Raw genomic sequence first — 19,698 nt, 5'->3', positions numbered from 1 at the left:
GGAAACCCATAGCCATGTTTGTTTATTAAACTCAAAGACTGGGATGGTCTGACCTTTTCACATGCCCATACTGTAACTGTTTCTTTTTATCTCCAGAATTTGGTTCGGGCTCAAGAAGCCAAGATTATAGAGGAGAAAGCAGCCAAAATCAAAGACTGGGTTACATTTAAGTTACGAGAGGTGAGTTATGAGATAGGAAAGTTTCTTCAGTTTATGTTCTTGAGTTTAGGTTTATGTTTATCTTTATGTTCGTCACACGAACATTTGAATTTAATTGTACAGCGTTTTTACAATTGACGCTTACAAGCAGAACCCCTTTTGAAAACCTGAGCATTTACTATGCTACAATTTCTGTAACTTTTTCCATTAATCTCTTTCTTTTTCAGATGGAGATGGAGAACCAGCAACTGAAGATGACTAACCTGAAGCAGTCAGAACAGATCCTCCTGCTGCAGGACAAACTCCAAAGTAATCCTACTTCTTTTTTGAATCATTCTCCTCCTGTTTCACCCATTTTTACATTTTTTATTTACACTGAATTTTCAATTTGTAACTTGTTTACCACAGCTGTACTGGAGAGGCCCATATCCCCATGCTCTCCCAAGCCTCTAGTGGTGGATGCCCAGCTGGCATCCACCAGCCCCCTGCACAATCCCAGCTACTTTGGCACATCCCCAACACATGATGAGTGCGGGAGAATAACAGGCTCATGCAAGCCTGGGTCCAACACTATTAGAGGCACGTCTTTATATCCCCAACACAGCTTATTGCATGACACATGGAGTTGTGTGGTGATGTTTTTTCTGTCTTTTTCTCTTGTGATGATTGAATTGTTAATCTGGTTGGTCCCTTGGGAATAAATAAAGTTTATTTTGTTCATCAAATTATTTTTTTTTATCATAATGGTCAACCTAGTCTAGAGGAGAGTTGGAGTGAATTTTTTTGTGTCCATTACAGATGGCAAGAGGAAGGCATCTGAGGCACAAGACTCTCAGAATGCATCTGAATCCATGAGTCGACACAAATTCAGCACAGATAGAGGAGTCAATGCAACCGGAACGAAGGTACCGGACAGGAGGGAAGGGATGGAGCATTCTGACATTATCGCATGGGAGAGAGGGGGAGCAGGAGCTTCAGAAAGAGACCACTCCTCTGACGAGCTCAACAGCAAGTTCCGCTTACAGCGCCTTCGCTCCTCTTCATCCTCATCTTCCTCTTCCTCCTCTGCTTATGAGACTTCTGGCCCTCGTAGCTTTGACACTCCTACTCCCACTCCTAAGAGTCCACCTCCAGTGGGGGGTTGTCTATCTCAAATAAACCCTGCTCCCTTAGCTCTTCCTTCTGGCACCAGCATGACCCTACCCAAGGTCCGAACCCCTCTGACACCTCGTGACAGCATCCAGCTCCTCAAGAAACACCACAGTCAGCCCCAGCCAGGCCTGGAACGACTCCATCACGTTAACGTCACTATAGACATTGGATCGTCCAGTTCCCCATACCGCTGTAGTCTGCCTCTGGGTTCTGCCTCGACAATCGGGGTGGAGGAGACAGACATTGATGAGGGAAGCATGGAAGGGGTGGTAGAAGGCTTCACAGAGGATGTAGCACCACATGATGGTGTCTCATTTGTGGGCTTGGCAGAGGAGCTTGAGCTACTCGATCCGGAAGCTCTGAAACCACCTACTCCGCCTTTGCACCGTTTTCGTTCCTGGGTATGATGGATTCAGGAATACGTGTCTAAAGCAAACTTATTCAAGACTTTTTTTCAGTACTTGGTTGTTACTGACTGCCCTTCTATGCATTCATGTTTTCTGTAGGAGAGTCATATCTATGCAGTTGCAAAGTCTGGTATGAGAGTCTCTGAAGCCAGCCCTGGTGCCAGAAATATGGGGAGAGGTAGGTGTACTGGTCGGCATTTCTGTTTTAGCACCAGAAATATTACAAACAGCAATCAATCAATCACCAAACAATTACCAACCAGTTCACTCCATCACCATCCAGTCACCACATCTCACTCACAAGATGTACCATCAACAGACTGATATGATTTTGCTTCTCTTGAGCTGTCAGTGAGAGGCCAGGTTTTGTTTCATGTCACTTCCTCTCACCTGGGGGAGGACACACACCTGGACAGCTGAGACTACCACTGAAGCTTTTAAAGGCTTTTCATGGTGTCAGAACAGAGGCTGAGAATGGAATGGCTTCTTTCTCATTAACCCTGATGAAAGGACAAAGACAGTGTGTAATTAGCACTGTGCCTCCCCTTCTCCTTTTTCTTGACTTAGCTTACAGATTCCCAGAGCAGCTCTAGGAGATAGTGTTTTGGGTATCCTGTGCACTCAGGAGGTATCTAAGGGCCTTTTTACACCTGGTCACTTCATGTGTTTTCTCTGATCCGATAGCTATCTGATTTGTTAAAACTGTTTCATTTACATTAGGCCACATAAATGCGTCTTGGCGAATCAGATATCAATCCGATCTTTCTACTCTCGCCCAAAATGCAAATATATTTTACCTCATTTCCGGGGTAATTGAAATGGAACACGCTTTGGTGTATGCGGTTTTCAGAAGTCAATCAAAAAGAAGACGAAAAAACTTGTTACGACGGTTATGCTACAAAAAAACAGCATTTACTGTTTGCTGCATTTTTGCTGGCGGCAGCAGTGCATTTTAAGACCCAACGAGACACCTGGGTGAAAGATCACTTGCGAGTAACGTACTTCCGTTTGGGAGGAGTTTAGCGCTGACGTATGTGGCTTGAACAACCTCATTCATTTACACCTGTCCGGTTTCATCTGAAATGCGTCCCAGACCACCTCCTGAAGTGGTTTGAACGATCGGATTTATATCCGTCTCGAAAACGTTTCGGACGGCATTTTGGCCTGGTCTTTTTACGATCGCATAGCTATATGATCACAGAAAACGCATAAAGTGACCAGGTGTAAAAAGCCCCTTAGAGCTGAGAATTCTAGAGCTACTAGGATTTAAAAAAGTATTAATATTAGGTTTTAATGTAGAGCATGTGAAAGTTAGACTTGATTTGTTTAATTAAGTTAATAATTAATCATTTTGGATTTCAAATAAAAAATATGATTTTAATTTGATTTTCAGTCAAAGGGTTTTATATGTTTGGCTCATATACTGAATACTGAAATTGCATGCTGTGGTATTCAGACCTCAGATGTAACTACAGTCTTAATCATTATTCAGAGAGTTGCTGCACATAGAATACACTGAATGGAATTTGCATAAATTTGTGTCTCAGTAACCTAATTTTAAATACAATACTCATTTTTAGTAACTGCTTTTGATAACCAGTTGTGTTCAATGTGGAGAATATGCTGGGAACACTGGGTATGAAGCAAGAACACACACACACACAGAATGGATCCACCACAGGCCACCATGCATGTACACATTCATGTTCATGTGTATGATCAGTTTACATAGCCAGTCAACCTACATGCATAATTTTTGGGAGGAAACTGGAGTACCTGGAGAAAGCCCATACAAACACAAATACAACATGGAGAGAAGCTCCACACACAGTAACCCAAACTTAATCTAGGACTACCCCCTGGAGCTACTAACTATTCTAAGATGAGAAATTTTCCCCCAGAAAATGACATATCTTTTAATCCTTTGAACTGGATACGTTCTGAGATAATTTATTTGAGTTCTTGGTGCCTTGTAAATCGGATGTTCGCAGAATGCACAGAAATGTTTGCCACGTGATTTAACGTGTAGTTTGCCACGTGATTCTATAGAAACACTCCCTCTGGCTATGACACCTGTAGCAGACGTAATTACTTTCTGGCAAACCTTTGGCTAGTGATTTATTTATTTTTTTGTTATTCTGCAGTGTCCACCTTTCCTCAGTACCCTGCAGCTGGTCCTTTCACAAACCTCATCTACAAGAATATCAGCATACCCGTGTACTCCACACTGAAAGGGGTGAGAAATTTTTTAAACATTTTCGTTACTGATGCTACCGTTATTCTACTTTGTCACTGAAAATTCTGAAGATGTTCACTAGTAACATTTAAGCTTGAGAGTTTTACTCCGCTTTCAGAAAGCCACACAGATCAGCAGTGCTCCTCTTCCTGATGAAGACTCCGGTTCAGAGGATGACAGCAGCTCATTGGCCAGCCTGCGAACCTCAACAGTGGGACCAGAGAAGAAGGGCAGCACCCCAGGTAGCCCCCGTGCTGTGAAAAGAGGTGAAGAAACATGACTGCCATTCTATATTTACTTGATTTATTTTCCTCTTCTGAGGCTTTTGAATTGAATTAAATAGGTAGAAATAAATGAACACTAAATATTTTCACCACTAAATTTTGGGGACGCACCAATAAATTTCAGTATCCCGGCTCCAGTGTCCAGTATTCTGTTCATCTTTATACACATACTTAAGCCTTAAATTCTTCAGGGTGCACTTATATTCTCTGATCCTTAAGTCTCATTGATTTTATAAGCATCTTTTCTTATAGCGCATTCACATGTTTATAAATCACTCTGAATTTGAGTAACTGGCAAACGACTAACTATAAATGTAATTTTTAAATAATTGATGTGTATTCAATTTGAACATGCTAGGTTGTTTAGACATTCCTGTGGTAAATCTTCTCTAGTTCATAGTCTCTCTTTTGCCTTGTAGGGGTGTCCATGTCCTCTATCAGCTCGGAGAGTGATTACGCCATCCCTCCAGATGCCTACTCACTGGACAGTGACTACTCTGAGCCTGAGCAGAAAGTACAGCGTACTTCATCCTACTCCTGTGAGAGTGTTGGACCTGTATGTATCTCCCCAATAATTCCCTCACTCAGTCTCCTCACTCTTCCATGTTTCTTTGCACAAGGCTTTCTAGCCTTGATTTGCTTTTCTTTTTTTTTTTTTTTTTTATCACATTTACTGAATCCATAAATGTAGTCACATTTATATCGAGCGGTGTAAAGAGCTCACGTATAAGCCAACATTGTCTGAGACATTGATGTATGTCTTTCTGTAGGAGACTCTCGAGAAATCTGGCTACCTCCTGAAGATGGGAAGCCAGGTGAAAGCATGGAAAAGGCGCTGGTTCATCCTGAGGAATGGAGAGATCCTGTATTATAAATCACCAGTGAGTACATGCGTGAGACTAATTAGCACTGCGTCAGCTTCTGAGAAATTTGTATGCTGGATGATGAGAGGATGATGACATGCTGGGAGAGACTGAAATAGCAAAGGCTGTTTATCGATTCCTTTCAGACAGGCTTCTAAAGCTTAAGGAATAAATAATTAAATAAGCAATGTTGAGGGGAGGGGATTGAGACAGTTCATAAAAAGACAGTCTTTGAAAAGAGAAACCTAAGCCCTGAATCTACACACAGCTCTGCAGACAGTTACCAGCAGGGATGTGTGTAAGGAATTGCCGGGAGTGAAAACACGGATTGTATTATAGCTGTCTAAGATGCAACATTGAACAGAAGTAACAAACAAAATGATGGACAGATGTAACGAATGCATAAAAAGAATAACATGTAAAAGATGTATAGATGCTTGTATGAATGCTTACGTTTTATTCTTTATGATACAGTATTATTACTATTATCACAATCTATTAAAACCAATTTCAGTAGTAGTTTTTTTTTTTTTTTTGCAGTACTTATAACTAGGGTTGGGTATCAAAAGAAATTTCCCGGTTCCGGTTCCAGTTCTGCCTTACGATTCCCGGTTCTGATTCCGATTCCATAATAAAAGAAATGTGAAAAATAATGCACAATACGTAGTTTTGGAAATTAATCCACAATTTAGACTTTTTTTAGACATGTTTAACACAAAGCGTACCTCAGCACAGCAGCACGAGTGACTGATTTCTGTGGTAAGCTGCGTTAATTTGGTTGCGTGAAATTTTTTTGAAACGTAAAAATTTCGGGAGGTTCCGGTTCCTGTTAAAAAACAGAACCGGTTCTGAATAAGAACCGGTTCTCGTGTGTGTGTTATAACACACTTTGGCCCCATATATGCAAAATCAAGTCAGATTCAAGTCAGAAAGTCTGAAACTGTGAGGCTCATTAATGGATTTAATCTCTAATATACTTTAGTAGATAAAAAAGTACTTGAGAGTTATATTAACTCTGTGAATATGCACATAATTATGGATATTTGTGTATGTCAAGATATGTAGTTTTTTTGAGCAATATATTTTAAATATCATGGTCTGCTAATATGTTTTATCTTTGTTACCTCCAAATCTGCTGTTTACATTTGGGATTTCTGCTTATGGTCTTTGTCATGTTGCTGTTACACTACACATTCATCAACATAGTTTACTAGAGTTTAAACACACACAAATTGTAGCCCAGAACAACAACTACTACACATAAATAAAATGCTGCCACATTAATGTGTAACCTTGCTTAATTTATTGAATGTCAAGGTGGAATATATAAAATATTTTGGAATAATAGTCATATACATGTTAGCTGTTTGTGTATCAGTGTATTTAGCTATATAGTGAGATTTAGTTTAAGGGGTTGTGTGAGTATACTGCAGTAGTAATGTTTATTTTGGTTGTTCGGCACTCAGAGTGACGTGATCCGGAAGCCTCGAGGCCAGATTGAACTCAACTCTTCATGTCGGATAGCCCGCGGAGAAGGAGCGCAGACTTTCCAGGTAAGACACGTGCACACACACACACACGCAGACTTTCCAGGTGAGACACCTGTACACATGCACACGCACACACACATTCAGACACACACGTACAGTCTGCAATATGCCTCGAGCACTTTAATCAAATCTGTCAACTGAGGTTACCTACAGCAGGCTGTAATGGGAAACTCAGTCTGCTTGATGTCTTAATCTCTCTTTGAAAAGTGCTGTCGCAGAAATGAATGTTGAATGAATGAACGAACTTGAAATGAATGAACCTTTTTGTGTTTACGTCATTGGATTGCCAAAGTTGCAGGTTTGTTTTTTTAACCAAAGAGTGCAATTCGCTTATGTCACTATACTGTAAGAATTTTATTGTCCAGTATTTGGGAAACTTCCTTTTCTAATTTTTTTAAAATCTGAAAATCAAAAACAGTTCATTTTTTTTAGTTAATTACAGAGAAGAAGACATTCTGCCTAACTGCAGACTCTCCCAACATCCTGGAGGAATGGATCCGAGTTCTCCAGAACATTCTTAAAGTCCAGGCCAGTGGACCATTCTCCACAGAGACACAAGCCAAGCCGACAGTGCGTGGCTGGCTGACTAAGGTGAGACACTATGACCGCATTCTCATTGCAGCCTGTGATTGTTCAGATGAACTCTAGAGCTTCCGGAAAGGTCTGCAGTGCCAGGACTCAATAACAGGGCTCTCAGGATCTGCACCATCAAACACTTAAAAGCCTTATTTTTCTTCACCTGAAACAGCTGTTTGAAAGCATTCAGTCAGTAAGACTACCTCCTAATGTACATGGCTGTTTTTAAATAGGATTTGTCAGTATGCCAGTGGCTGTGATTTGTGTGTGTGGTGTGTGCGTGTGTGTGGAGGTAAGGTTAAGAGGCTCTGGGCTCGATTGCTGGGTGGCTAACACATGTTGAGACAGAACTGAGGTCAACATGCCTGGAATTATTTCCAGTCTCTAGATTTTGATGTGAGCCAAATGTCCCTACAAGAATAGAAATATCTGATGGTTCTGATTTTGTGGGGACATTTAGGTGGTCCTTATAATTCCCACCTACCCCAACTGCCACTTTTTAAATGTATTGTTTTTTTTTTTAACAAAGCAAATTTATTTGAATACTACTGTGGATAATGTAAGGTGCGTGTGTGTGTGTGTGTGTGTGTATCTATCTGAATGACAGCTCAGTCTGTAATGTACAGTTGAGGCCAAAATTATTAGCCCCCTTATGAAATTAGACAAAACTCTTGATTTCTCCATGGAAATGACCATTAACAACAAGTGTTTTATAGTGTGTTTGTTTCCAAAATAACAAAGACAAAATCTCCACTAAGTTTGATTAGGATATTTAATTGAAATAGTGAGTTGAAACAAGAAAGGGCAAAAATGAAACGTCCAAAATTATTAGCCCCCGGTCATTAATAGTCAATAGTGAACCCTTTCTGAGCCACAACTGACAACAACCTCTTAGAGTAGTTCTTTACTAGGTTGGCACAGGTTTCCTGAGGGATTTTAGCCCATTCTTCCATTGCAAATTGCTCCAGCTGGTCCAAATTACGTGGTTTCCGAGCATGGACATTCACTTTGAGCACTCGCCACAGATTCTCAATAGGATTGAGGTCTGGGCTCTGTGCGGGCCACTCCAGGACCTTTGTTTTGGTATCCTTCAGGAACTGTTGGTCCAATTTCGATGTATGCTTTGGGTCATTGTCTTGTTGGAAGACCCAGCGACGACCTAAGGCTAGACTACGAGCAGATTTCTGCATATTATCCCTCAAAATGTCAACATAATTTTCTTTTTTCATGATGCCATGCACCCGAACAAGGCTCCCTGTGCCTGAAGCTGCAAAACAGCCCCACAGCATGATGCTCCCACCACCATGTTTAACTGTGGGAACTGTGTTCTTAGGGTTGAAGGCCTCACCCTTTCTTCGCCAAACATAAGCAACATCCATGTGCCCAAACAGTTCCAGTTTAGTCTCATCAGACCAAAGCACAGACTCCCAAAACTCATCTTTACCTTTCAAATGTTCACGGGCAAACCTCAGTCTAGCTGTGATGTGCCGCTGTTTGAGTAAAGGGGTTCTTCTGGGACGATGGCCCTGAAGCCCACCACGATGAAGAGCCCTCACAACTGTGTTCCTTGAAACATCAACTCCAGAAGAGGCCAGGTCAGCAACAATCATCTTGGCAGATGTCTGGGGCATCTTGCTGATATCTCTGACTATTTTCCTCTCCAGGGTTCTTGAAATCTTGCGCTTACGACCACGCCCAGGTTTGTTTCTTACAGAATTTGTCTCCTTGTACTTGGCAATGATGCAACGTACGGCGGTTCTAGACACTGTGAAAAGCTTGGAAATGGCAGTATAGCCTTCCCCCTTATCATGAGCCTCCACTATCTTCTTTCTGAGCTCAAGACTGATTTCCTTTGTCTTTGGCATGGTGAGTAAAAGTAGTCTCTCCCAATAATGTGTTCAAGTGCCCTGTTCCTTGGAGTCCTTTAATGCTGATTGAATGCCCAGGTGTTGTTAGGAAGCCAATTGACTGCACAGGTGTGGTTTGAAAGCTGATTGATTAATTAGGTGTGTTTTGAAAGCTGATTGATTAATTGGGTGTGTTTTGAAAGCAAATATTCACAAGGGGCTAATATTTTTGACCACCCCATTTTCACTATATTTGATTATAAAGCAAGCCTAAAAATGTATTTTATATTCCAAAATGTACCAAAAGCTACTAAATAGCACTGGCGAATGTTTGATTATATCAAGTTTTATCAATGCTGCAAACATTGGAAAGATCTTTAGGAAAATGTTCCAAAATTCCTGGGGGGCTAATAATTTTGGCCTCAACTGTATAGGTACTTCCTGTGTGAAAACTTTTAACATTTTGTTTTAGTTTTTAACTGTTACTGCAGAAATCACTGCTGTTGCTTCTCTGGTTTTTGACACCTTTGTGTAATAACCAGTGTACTCCTGTACTGTACATTTACGGATCTGTTTGTCTCATGTGTTTCGGCAGCTTTGCTCATCTTTTTCATTTAATCTTTAGGTCAAGCATGGTCATTCAAAGCTCGTGTGGTGCACCCTAATAGGAAAGATTTTCTACTACTACCGTAACCAGGACGACAAGGTGACTGTACAATGAAATAAATTCTATTCATTTTCTTCTGCTGTTATCTGTCCCGGCTATGCTGATCTGTGTGTGTGTCAGTTCCCATTAGGTCAGCTCCATGTGCGAGAGGCACGAGTCGAGGAGGTGGATAGGTCATGTGACTCAGATGAGGACTATGAAGCGGGAGGACGGGGCTTCCTCTCTTCTCACTGCACTTTAGTTGTCCATCCCAAAGAGCAAAGCCCTACATACCTGCTCATTGGCACCAAGCAAGAAAAGGTAAGTCATAAAACTAAAGAAATATCATCATTTATCAATAAAGTATTCTTTACCTAGTTATAAACTTGTTACAGATGGTTTATTGATTTTCAAAAAATGAATGTGACCTTGATGTCTATGCTGGGTTTTATTTTTGTCTTATATTTAACATAATTTTTAGATTAGATAGACTGTTCTTAGAATAAAAAAATATTAGATTTAAGTTTCCCATGAACATGGTTAAATTACTTTTGCCAATTACTAATTGCTTATCCATATTTTTGGTCTGTGTCTATGCATACATGTGTAAGGAGAAATGACCTAATATCAGTTTATGTTATGTTACGCAAGGCAAGTCCCACCTGAAAATCTTTTATTTTATTTTTGCTTTCTAATAGGATACTTGGCTGTACCATCTGACTGTGGCAGCAGGAAACTGTGCCAGCCTGAAAGTGGCCACAGAGTATGAGCAGCTGATTGGAAAGCTTTTGGATGTGGATGGAGATCCAGGTGAGACAATGTGAATTGTTAAAAGCACTATACAAACAATTTGCTACTGAAGAAGGCACAGACATCTGTCTGGTGTATAATGCAATCAGATGGATAGATTTAAAGTGTAATGTTTTAAATCAAAGTTGACCTTTCTAGAAGTTTCCTCCAGACACAAGACAGTGTTAATGGCCGTTTTGAAGTCTCCTGTAACGGTAATTAAATTTGTAACTGAATCTGCTAATGTGCTTTTTCTCACTGTGTGTGTGTGTGTGTGTGTGTGTAGACTCTCCTCTGTGGAAACATGAGGTGCTGTGCTTCAGTAAGGAGGGTTTGCGTTCCCCTTTGACAACATTGCCCTCTGAAGCACTTCAGACAGAGGCTCTCAAACTCTTTAAGGTTTGCACTGCTCTGCTCTTTTTCCTCCCTTAGACACACATTCTGTTTTTTTTTTTTCATTGACCTTGTGTCCTGCCCTGGCTCTCCTCTGCTTTCTTTCCGTTCTTTTTCTGTTCCTTCTCTTTCTGCCTCATTTTCCTGTGTCCTCTTATTCTCCCTTCCTTTACTCTCTAATTTGGTTCAGACCGACCTTTTTTCTTCCACTCCTCTCTCTTTTTTCTTATTTTTCATCTCTGCCCTTTTCACTCCTTTATTGACCTTATACAAGGAGGACTTATGGTGCAGCTCAGTGTGTTCTCATAGCATCTAAGAGACTCTCTGTCTCTCCCACAGTCAGATCAAAGTGAGAGCAGCCGGGCCGCCACTCATTAGTGCGCTGTATGAAGATAATGGGCTGGATTAGGCTCTGATTGAGGCAAGCCTCAGCCACCCCTTCAACTTACTGTATAGAGCCCAGTGTTGTACAGCAGGGGAAAATCGTTCAGCTTGGGTTCAAAGAGAAGCCATGATTTTGTCTTAAAGAGTCCTTCTCACTGCTACTTTTTCCCAACCTCCTTCTACTGCATTTCATTCACAATTAACATGGTTTTTATTCATTTCGCTACGCTTCCAATGCTCACTGCACACGCGTTCCTATACAGCAAGTCAAGCCTTTTTAGTTAGACATTTGATCCTAAAGCCTCTCTCTATGTAATGGATGGCTCAGTTGACCGGTATATTCTTGCAGTAAGTAATTTAATGTATTTTCTCTGGGCACACAAATGGATCATCAATGGGAAATTAGTCTGATCATGCGCTTGCACTGTCAGTGTGTTTTCAGCTTGCCATCTAGTGGTAGTGCAAACGCATGAAACTAAAGCTATCCTATTAAATAGACCAGGGTACTCAAAAGGTACACAGCCTTGAACTCTGCATTTTTATTTTAGATTTATAATTTAAGACTGAACATTTAGGAAATAGAATTTAGACAAGTAGAATGAATTTCCTGGTTTTCTCTTGCTCTTTTTTGATCATACTGTATAGTGAACAGTTATAAAAGGGATATGACTTACAATCGCACTGTTCAGTGATACCCAGATAAGGATGGCTTCCTCTCAAGATTTCTTCCTCATCTGGCCATCATCTCAGGGAGTTTTTCCTCACCACTGTCACTTTTTGCTCATTAGAGCTGAATTGATTTATTTAAAATTTATATTTGGAATGTATATATATTTCTGTAAAGATGCCTTTTGATAATGTCAATTGTTAAAAGTAATATACATAAAAAAAACTGAACTGAATTGAACTGGCAATTTGCTGAATTCTGTTTTGTTTTTTTGGGTTTTTTTTTTCATGAAGATGAAGCCTTTATTTTGTCACATATACAGCACAGTGAAATCTTTTTTCACATATTCCAGCTTTTTGGAAGTTGGGGTCAGAGAGCAGGGTCAGCCATGAGGGGTGCTGCTTGGTCAGCCATGCAGTATCCCTAGAGCATTGAGGGCTTAAGGGCTTTGCTCAAGGGCCCCACAGTGGCAGCTTGGCGGTGCTGGGGCTTGAACCCCGATCTTCCAATAAACAACCCAGAGTCAATAACCAGCATGAGCTGCAGCTGCCCATTCAGCATTCAGACCATTTAATGTACATGAATTTGCAAGGAGTGCTTGAATCATTGAGTATACCTTTTAATAAAATAAATAATAATAAAAAACACTATAATGGTATGTTCTCTGTCATTTTCCTCTCTAGTCATGTCAGTTGTTCATCAACGTGCTAGTGGAGGCGCCGTCCATAGACTATCACACTTCTCTGGCACAGAGTGCATTACAGGTGTGTCTAACACACCCTGAGTTACAGAATGAGATGTACTGTCAGCTGATTAAACAGACCAACCGCCGAATGCCAAACAACTATTCTCTCACACAGGTCTGTCACGTACACACAACACACGCATATATATTCAGCAAAGGCTGAGACTAAAGTGAGCCATAGTCTAATTTTAGATCTCACCCTCCCATCTCTCTCTCTCTCTCTCTCTCTCTCTCTCTCTCTCTCTCTCTCTCTCTCTCTCTCTCTCTCTCTCTCTCTCTCTCTCTCTCTCTCTCTCTCTCTCTCTCTCTCTCTCTCTCTCTCTCTCTCTCTCTCTCTCTCTCTCTCTCTGACAGTGTTGGCAGCTATTGTCTGTGTGTGTTGCACTTTTCCTGCCCCAGCATCACTTCCTGTGGTATCTGCGACAGTACCTGCAGAGAAACGCTGATCCAAAGTTATTATCTTTTTAAAATACAATAATACTCATATTTACACTCTGAGTCAGTAAATAAATGAGAAGCTATTTTTGTTTCAGCTATTTGTGTGTGTGTATTTGTGTAAAGGAGTGAGGTAGGAAAGTATGCTGTGTACTGTCAGCGGTCAGTGGAGAGAGTTTTGCAGAATGGAGAACGGGAAGCAAAGCCTTCTCGCATGGAGATCGTGTCTATTCTGCTGAGAAACCCTTACCATCACTCGCTACCCTTCAGCATACCTGTCCACTTTATGAACAACACCTACCAGGTACACACACATACACTATAAGGCCAAACTTATGTGGACACCTGACAATATTTGTTTTTGTTGTCACAAAGTTTGAGGCACATAATTATCTAGAATATTTTTGTATAAATGAATGTCAGCTGTCAGGATTCGCTTGGATAATTTCGTCTTTTGTCTACCGTTTTGTCTACCGTTTTATGGTTTTTCGGTTTCAAGGATAGTACGGATCCATGACCTCATTCCAACTAAACACTTTGAATGAATTAGAACACTGTTGAAGAGAGGACTGTGATGGTTAGGTGTCCGCATACTTTTGGCCACATGTTTCTATTTTAATTTCTCTCTACTGGCACCCATCAAGCAAATAATGATATTACTAGCAAAAAGCAACATTTACAAAATTGAATAAAATGGATGCTCTAGGTGGTGGGATTTGATGGGTCCACCACAGTAGAGGAGTTTGTGAACACGCTTAACCAGAGAGCAGGCATGAGGAAGCCCCAGCTTTCAGGTTTCGCCCTCTTCACAGATGACCCCTCAGGAAAAGATCTCGAGCACTGCCTCCAGCCTGCTACCAAGGTAATACCCACCAGAGAACAGCTTATTGTTGTAATATTGCACACATGCTGTACACCTCTGTAAAAACCAATACTATATATATAAAAATATTTTTAAATACATTTAAATACAAAATATATAAATACATTTATAAAAATTACGTATATTGTTGAGGCTGACACTTTGGCCAATGCAGGTAATGGATAATAATTAATAGGTATTTTCAAATAAATATTGTAAATAAAAAATAATAATTAAAAATTGTAAATTAAAAAAAAATAAAATAAGATCATATAAGTTCTGATCTCTAAATTGCAACATGATGTTAAAGTAGAATGCCATTTATTACAACTGGCCAGGAAATGTATTCTTATGGCTGCTAAATACTTAGACTGAGCCAACACCAAACAAATTCTCTATTCTCAGTTGATGTTTAAATCTGTATATCCCATTAGCAAGTGACCAATAAACCTATTTGCATGTATCAGATTTGCGATGTAATCTCAAAGTGGGAACAGGCCCTGAAAGAACTGCAGCCAGGAAAGTGTGAGGGGACACGCATTGTGCGCTTAACATACAAAAGCAGGTGTGACATTAATACCCATTTCTTCTTTTCAATTAACAATCAGCATTATTTTACGCAACGTAGAGGTTACATTAGCCTGGCATTCTGCATCTTCTAGGCTTTGTTTCCGAGCACAGGCGAAAGGAGAGACGGAGAGGGAGCGCCTCCTGTTGGCGTATCAAGTGAATGAAGAAGTTCACCAAGGTCACTTTCCAGTCAGTAAAGAGCTGGCACTGGAGGTCGCTGCCCTCATGGCCCAGGTGTGTTGGAATAGAAAGCGTTGGGATGTATGTTCATTTTTAAATATAAGAAAATGAGTTTGTAGTTGCATGTATGTGATGCAGGTGGAACATGGAGACGTGGACAGAGCACCAGCGTCTCCTGGTGGCTCTCCACAGCCTAAGATTCAGCAGATTATGCTGCAAGTTCTGGATCGCTTCTACCCCAGACACTACAAGCAGGACCGCAACATAGAGCAACTCAGGTTATATCACAACCACATCAGACTTTACTGCTGTGTGTCTGCAGTTATGATCAACTTTACTGTCAGTACACAGACGACAAGTACAAAGGCAGTGAAATTCAGTTTAACACAACATGAAATTTCACAGTGCAAGATATACAGAGAAGCAGATGAAGTTCAGATGATTATATTTCTTTAAAATATTTTAGCCACTGCCTCCTTCCACACCATTATGTTTTACATAATTATAAATAATGTATTATACATTAAAAATGAATATACAAATTATACAATATACAATACAAATACATATTATATAATAAGCATCATAAAAATATAATAACACAGTGACAGGGTGTGCTTTCCATTATTTTAATTAATTAATTAATTAATTAATTAATTAATTAATTAATTAATTAATTAATTAATTAATTAATTAAATATATACTATATATAGACCCCTGATTTTCCCAGAGTCATGTTTGTCTTAGAGGATACAGACTAAATTCATGAACCTATATGACCTGGAATGAGCAGCCGTTTCTTCTACAGGGAGCTGGCCGAGCGGCTGGCCACTAAGTGGTCTGTCCTGCAGGGATGCACTGCTGCTGAATGTGTGAGGATCTATTTGACTGTGGCTCGCAAATGGCCTCTGTTTGGAGCCAAGCTATTTAGTGCAAAAGTAAGGGTAAATCTACAAGCTCAGAATGTTCAGTATTAAATTAAAAAAAGATGTTTTTATTGCTTATTTAACCGTTTTAATGTACCTTTCTTTTTTCAACTTTTAGCCACAGCCTCCTTCCACACTAGAGCAGACACAAGTGTGGCTTGCTGTCAGTGAGGACGGGTTAAGCGTATTAGATTACAGCATGGTAAGTGTGTGTTTATTGATATGCATTGCTTTTACCACTTGACATCTCAGATCATTACTGCCCTTTACTTAAGGCTGGCCAAAAACTTTTCAGGGCAAAATTTGTCATTTTCTTGACTTGATTTACTGAAAATGTCTGGATCAATTAGTAAATACTTGACTTGACTTGACTTGAGTTGGGTATTTAAGGGTAAGCACTTATTCTTGACCTAAGCAGACATGTTGGTTTGGAAATATTTTCAGCTGCAGTGCTTCCAAAATCTCTGACCCAAATGGCCACTTACTGGCTTCCCCGTGACCTCCCGTCGGCTGAGCTCTGTAATTTGTCGTCTCTCGTCATCTTCCCTTTTCAGTTTAACCCCATCTGCTCACAATCCTTGTTAAAATGTAAAAAAAAAAACCAAAAAAAAAACAGTTTAATCTCTCTGTATTCCTGCTTGTTTGCTAGGTCCTCTTGATTATCTCAGCATGAGATTGATCTAATATGTTAATTTTTATGTAGCACCTGCTGGTCACATATCCATATCAATCTGTGATCACCTTTGGTGGGTGCAAAGAGGACTTCATGGTGGTGGTCAGCCAGATTAAAGACCAGGCTCTGGGCAAGAAAACTGTGGACAAGCTCATTTTTGCAATGGCTAAACCAAAGGTAAGTGGGGTTTGGTGCCTTGCTCAAGGGCAGCTCAGTCGTGGCCAGCCCAAGACTCGAACCCACAACCTTAGGGTTAGGAGTCAGACTCTCTAACCATTAGGCCACGACTTCCCCCTCCATCAATTAAATCTCAGGATACCAGATATGCCGGATGCTGGTTACTGTTCCATCAATATTTTATTGCATGGAAATACAATTTTATAGAGACTAAAATTTTATGTGAACTAAGGTGGACGTTGAAAATCACTTAAGTAAGATACACTCTTTTTAACACCTTCCCATCTTTGCCGTATCAGGATGTTAAAAGTAGATTTCCACACATTCAGACAACACTCCTACCTGCTAGTGCAGATGGAGGTCAGCTGCAGTAAAGTATTATGCAATACATGAAATGCCAGTCAGCTCCAGCATGGCAATCTCACATGTGTATTATAGCTTTTTTGTGCTTTACCGCGATCCAAAGGGCCATATTAAATGCTTGAAATCAAATCATGTAGTGGGGAAAATACCTTCTAACTAAGTTCTCTCTCTCATCTGCTTGAGCAGATCCTGGAGTTGACTTTACTGATGGCCAGCTACATCAACTGGACATCAGGCTTCTCAGCAGCTGGGAACCAGGCACAGTCATCCACACTGGGATCTCGAAACAGGAAGTTGCGTGACATAGACAGCAGACATTTCCCCTCAATGACATACACAACCAAAGGTCCCACACTTCTATGAGCACTAATCGTTCCTGAGCAAATACTTCATACATGTACACAGGAGAGAAAGCTGAAGGTGGAGTCATCCAGGTTATCATGGGCCGAACACATTAGCCTCAGACTGCAGGAGATAGAGAGTAGAAAATACAACAGAATACTATGTCAATTAGAATCATAATGAAGCGTGGCCTTATATAGAATAATAATAAGCTACATGTTCCTTGGAGTTCTACATATTGTGAGCCACTCAGATAAAGGGATTTCAGGGTCACACTGATGCTCTTATCCTTTGCATTTTCTCTTCCATATCGCTCTTCTACTCTCTGATGAAGTTACATTGGGAATGGCATTTATCCACCGTTGGATTTGGAAGAAATCAAACCGTTAATGAACAAAGACACAGACCACGACATGTAAATTGTTCGTGCTTTTCAAAGACTTTCCAGTCAGAGTTCTGTCACATTTACTTTATTCGGTTGACCTACTATTTAACTAGCTTGCATCTTCATTTTCTTTGCCTATGTCTGTGTTAGATTAGTATTTGTTTTTATTCCTATTGCTGGTTCACCTGCCACTTGTAATTACGTTTTTCAGGTACACATCCTCTTTTTAATGACTACACTGTTGGGAAAGTGTAGCCTGTATAAGTCATATCATGCTTCTTGGAACAGTTAAAACATTGCAGAGAATATTTATAATATAACCAGTGACAGAAAAGCCTTTATTGCTAGATGACATCAGACATTTCAATACCATTTCAGGGTATAAAAGAATATTCAGTTAATTAGCATAATAAATACCAGTACGGGTAAGTCTTTTTTATGTTGTTGTTGAAATAACATTAACATGTATATTAGTTTTAAAGCCCTCTTCTATTTGGAACTGAAATGGAACAGACAAAAGCCCTGCACACTACATTGCTGGTTGTTAGCTGTTTTATTATAGATTAAGTACTTAAGCACAGTCCATCATGTCTGTTACATCGCAAGCCTATACTGGAATATATTGGACATGCTACTCAGGAACATCTGTTTCACATGACAGAGCTACAAATCGAACATGATTATACCAGTTCAAAACCTGCAGCAGTAAACTGTTGACATCAAACACAAAACTAACAAGTGTTTCAAAGTTAGACATCTAATAGGACACACTGCTCCCCTCATAGGCACTAGCTTTAGAACAGGATGTTGATCTTCCCCTGTGTGCTAATATAGATATTAATCTGCAAATGAGCTAAAATTTAGTGACTTGAATTGTTCTATGGATCAAACCACTGTTTCAAAGTTTTTCTATTTATTTCTTTTCTCATAATATTGCTAATTTTGGTACAAAAAATAGCTTGCTTTAATAAATCATTTTGCAGGTCATTGAGTTGTTATTTTAGGTATGAATCCAAACGATAATATTCTTTGAACTGTGTGCATGAACAGTAGTTGAACTGTTAACTTGACAAATCTTCAATGCATAGATGGAACCTTTTGAAAATAAAAGGTACTTTGTGTTCTTATCTCATTGCATGTTTTTTATTTATTTACTTATTTTTTGTTATTTTAGAACATATAACGCTACAATACCAGTGCACTATTTGCAAGATCATGATTTCATCCTTTCGAAGTGTACATCAATGCATTGGTCAATATTAACATTTGTACGTTTCTGCTTTCTATTGAAGAAACGAGAACCTCTGAACCATCGCTCTAAAACATTAATTTATATATTTTTGCTCTACATGTAGATAAAAATGATTATATAACGTAGAAATCCAATCAATGCAACCCTCCTATCAGAGTTCTTATTTTAGTGACGTGACATACGGAAAGTGACGTGACATACGGCTAAGTATGGTGACCCATACTCAGAATTTGTTCTCTGCGTTTAACCCATCCAAAGTGCACACACACAGCAGTGAACACACACACACCATGAACACACACCCGGAACAGTGGGCAGCCATTTACGCTGCGGCGCCCAGGGAGCAGTTGAGGGGTTTGGTGCCTTGCTCAGGGGCACCTCAGTCGTGGCCGGCTTGAGACCCGAACCCACAACCTTAGGGTTACATTTACATTTACATTTACAGCATTTGGCAGACGCCCTTATCCAGAGCGACGTACATAAGTGCGCAAATCTCTAACATTGAATACATTAATGCTGGCTCACTAAGTTACATACTTAAGATACCGTGAGTTTAAAACATTTGTTCAAAGTTACAATGAAACAGTGTCAAAGGTGTGTTTTTTTTTTTTGGTTTTTTTTGTTTTTTTAAAATGCGAAAGATAAGGAAAGAAGTGCTAGTTGAAGTGTTTCCTGAATAAGTAGGTCTTCAACCGCCGCTTGAAAATATCCAGTGACTCAGCTGTCCAGACCTCTAGGGGAAGTTCATTCCACCACCTTGGTGCCAGTACAGAGAAGAGTCTTGTAGTAAACTTACCTCTTACCCTGAGAGATGGTGGAACCAGTCGAGCAGTG

The 19,698-nt window shown here is 40.0% G+C and overlaps 1 protein-coding gene across 1 annotated transcript in view; it reads left to right on the top strand.

Moving 5' to 3' along the window:
* plekhh1 (pleckstrin homology domain containing, family H (with MyTH4 domain) member 1) overlaps positions 1-18,739 on the top strand; it is a 29,666-nt gene extending 10,927 nt beyond the window's left edge. The window contains exons 5-30 of the mRNA XM_060879961.1: positions 97-180; positions 387-468; positions 568-738; positions 958-1,712; positions 1,818-1,896; positions 3,863-3,954; positions 4,073-4,220; positions 4,658-4,794; positions 5,009-5,119; positions 6,568-6,654; positions 7,084-7,242; positions 9,700-9,780; positions 9,862-10,041; positions 10,419-10,530; positions 10,796-10,908; positions 12,637-12,813; positions 13,053-13,150; positions 13,260-13,437; positions 13,840-13,995; positions 14,463-14,560; positions 14,658-14,799; positions 14,884-15,023; positions 15,555-15,684; positions 15,791-15,874; positions 16,376-16,522; positions 17,072-18,739. Coding sequence (XP_060735944.1) covers positions 97-180; positions 387-468; positions 568-738; positions 958-1,712; positions 1,818-1,896; positions 3,863-3,954; positions 4,073-4,220; positions 4,658-4,794; positions 5,009-5,119; positions 6,568-6,654; positions 7,084-7,242; positions 9,700-9,780; positions 9,862-10,041; positions 10,419-10,530; positions 10,796-10,908; positions 12,637-12,813; positions 13,053-13,150; positions 13,260-13,437; positions 13,840-13,995; positions 14,463-14,560; positions 14,658-14,799; positions 14,884-15,023; positions 15,555-15,684; positions 15,791-15,874; positions 16,376-16,522; positions 17,072-17,248 — 3,918 coding nt within the window. The 3' untranslated portion in view covers positions 17,249-18,739. The remainder of the gene's footprint in view (positions 1-96; positions 181-386; positions 469-567; positions 739-957; positions 1,713-1,817; positions 1,897-3,862; positions 3,955-4,072; positions 4,221-4,657; positions 4,795-5,008; positions 5,120-6,567; positions 6,655-7,083; positions 7,243-9,699; positions 9,781-9,861; positions 10,042-10,418; positions 10,531-10,795; positions 10,909-12,636; positions 12,814-13,052; positions 13,151-13,259; positions 13,438-13,839; positions 13,996-14,462; positions 14,561-14,657; positions 14,800-14,883; positions 15,024-15,554; positions 15,685-15,790; positions 15,875-16,375; positions 16,523-17,071) is intronic.
* Positions 18,740-19,698: the final 959 nt, after the last annotated feature.

This window comes from Tachysurus vachellii, chromosome 10 (genome assembly GCF_030014155.1).
Source record: "Tachysurus vachellii isolate PV-2020 chromosome 10, HZAU_Pvac_v1, whole genome shotgun sequence".
In the NCBI taxonomy this organism is placed as follows: Eukaryota; Metazoa; Chordata; class Actinopteri; order Siluriformes; family Bagridae; genus Tachysurus; species Tachysurus vachellii.
The sequence above is the reverse complement of the archived record's forward strand: the minus strand, read 5'-3'. Positions and strand labels throughout refer to the sequence as shown.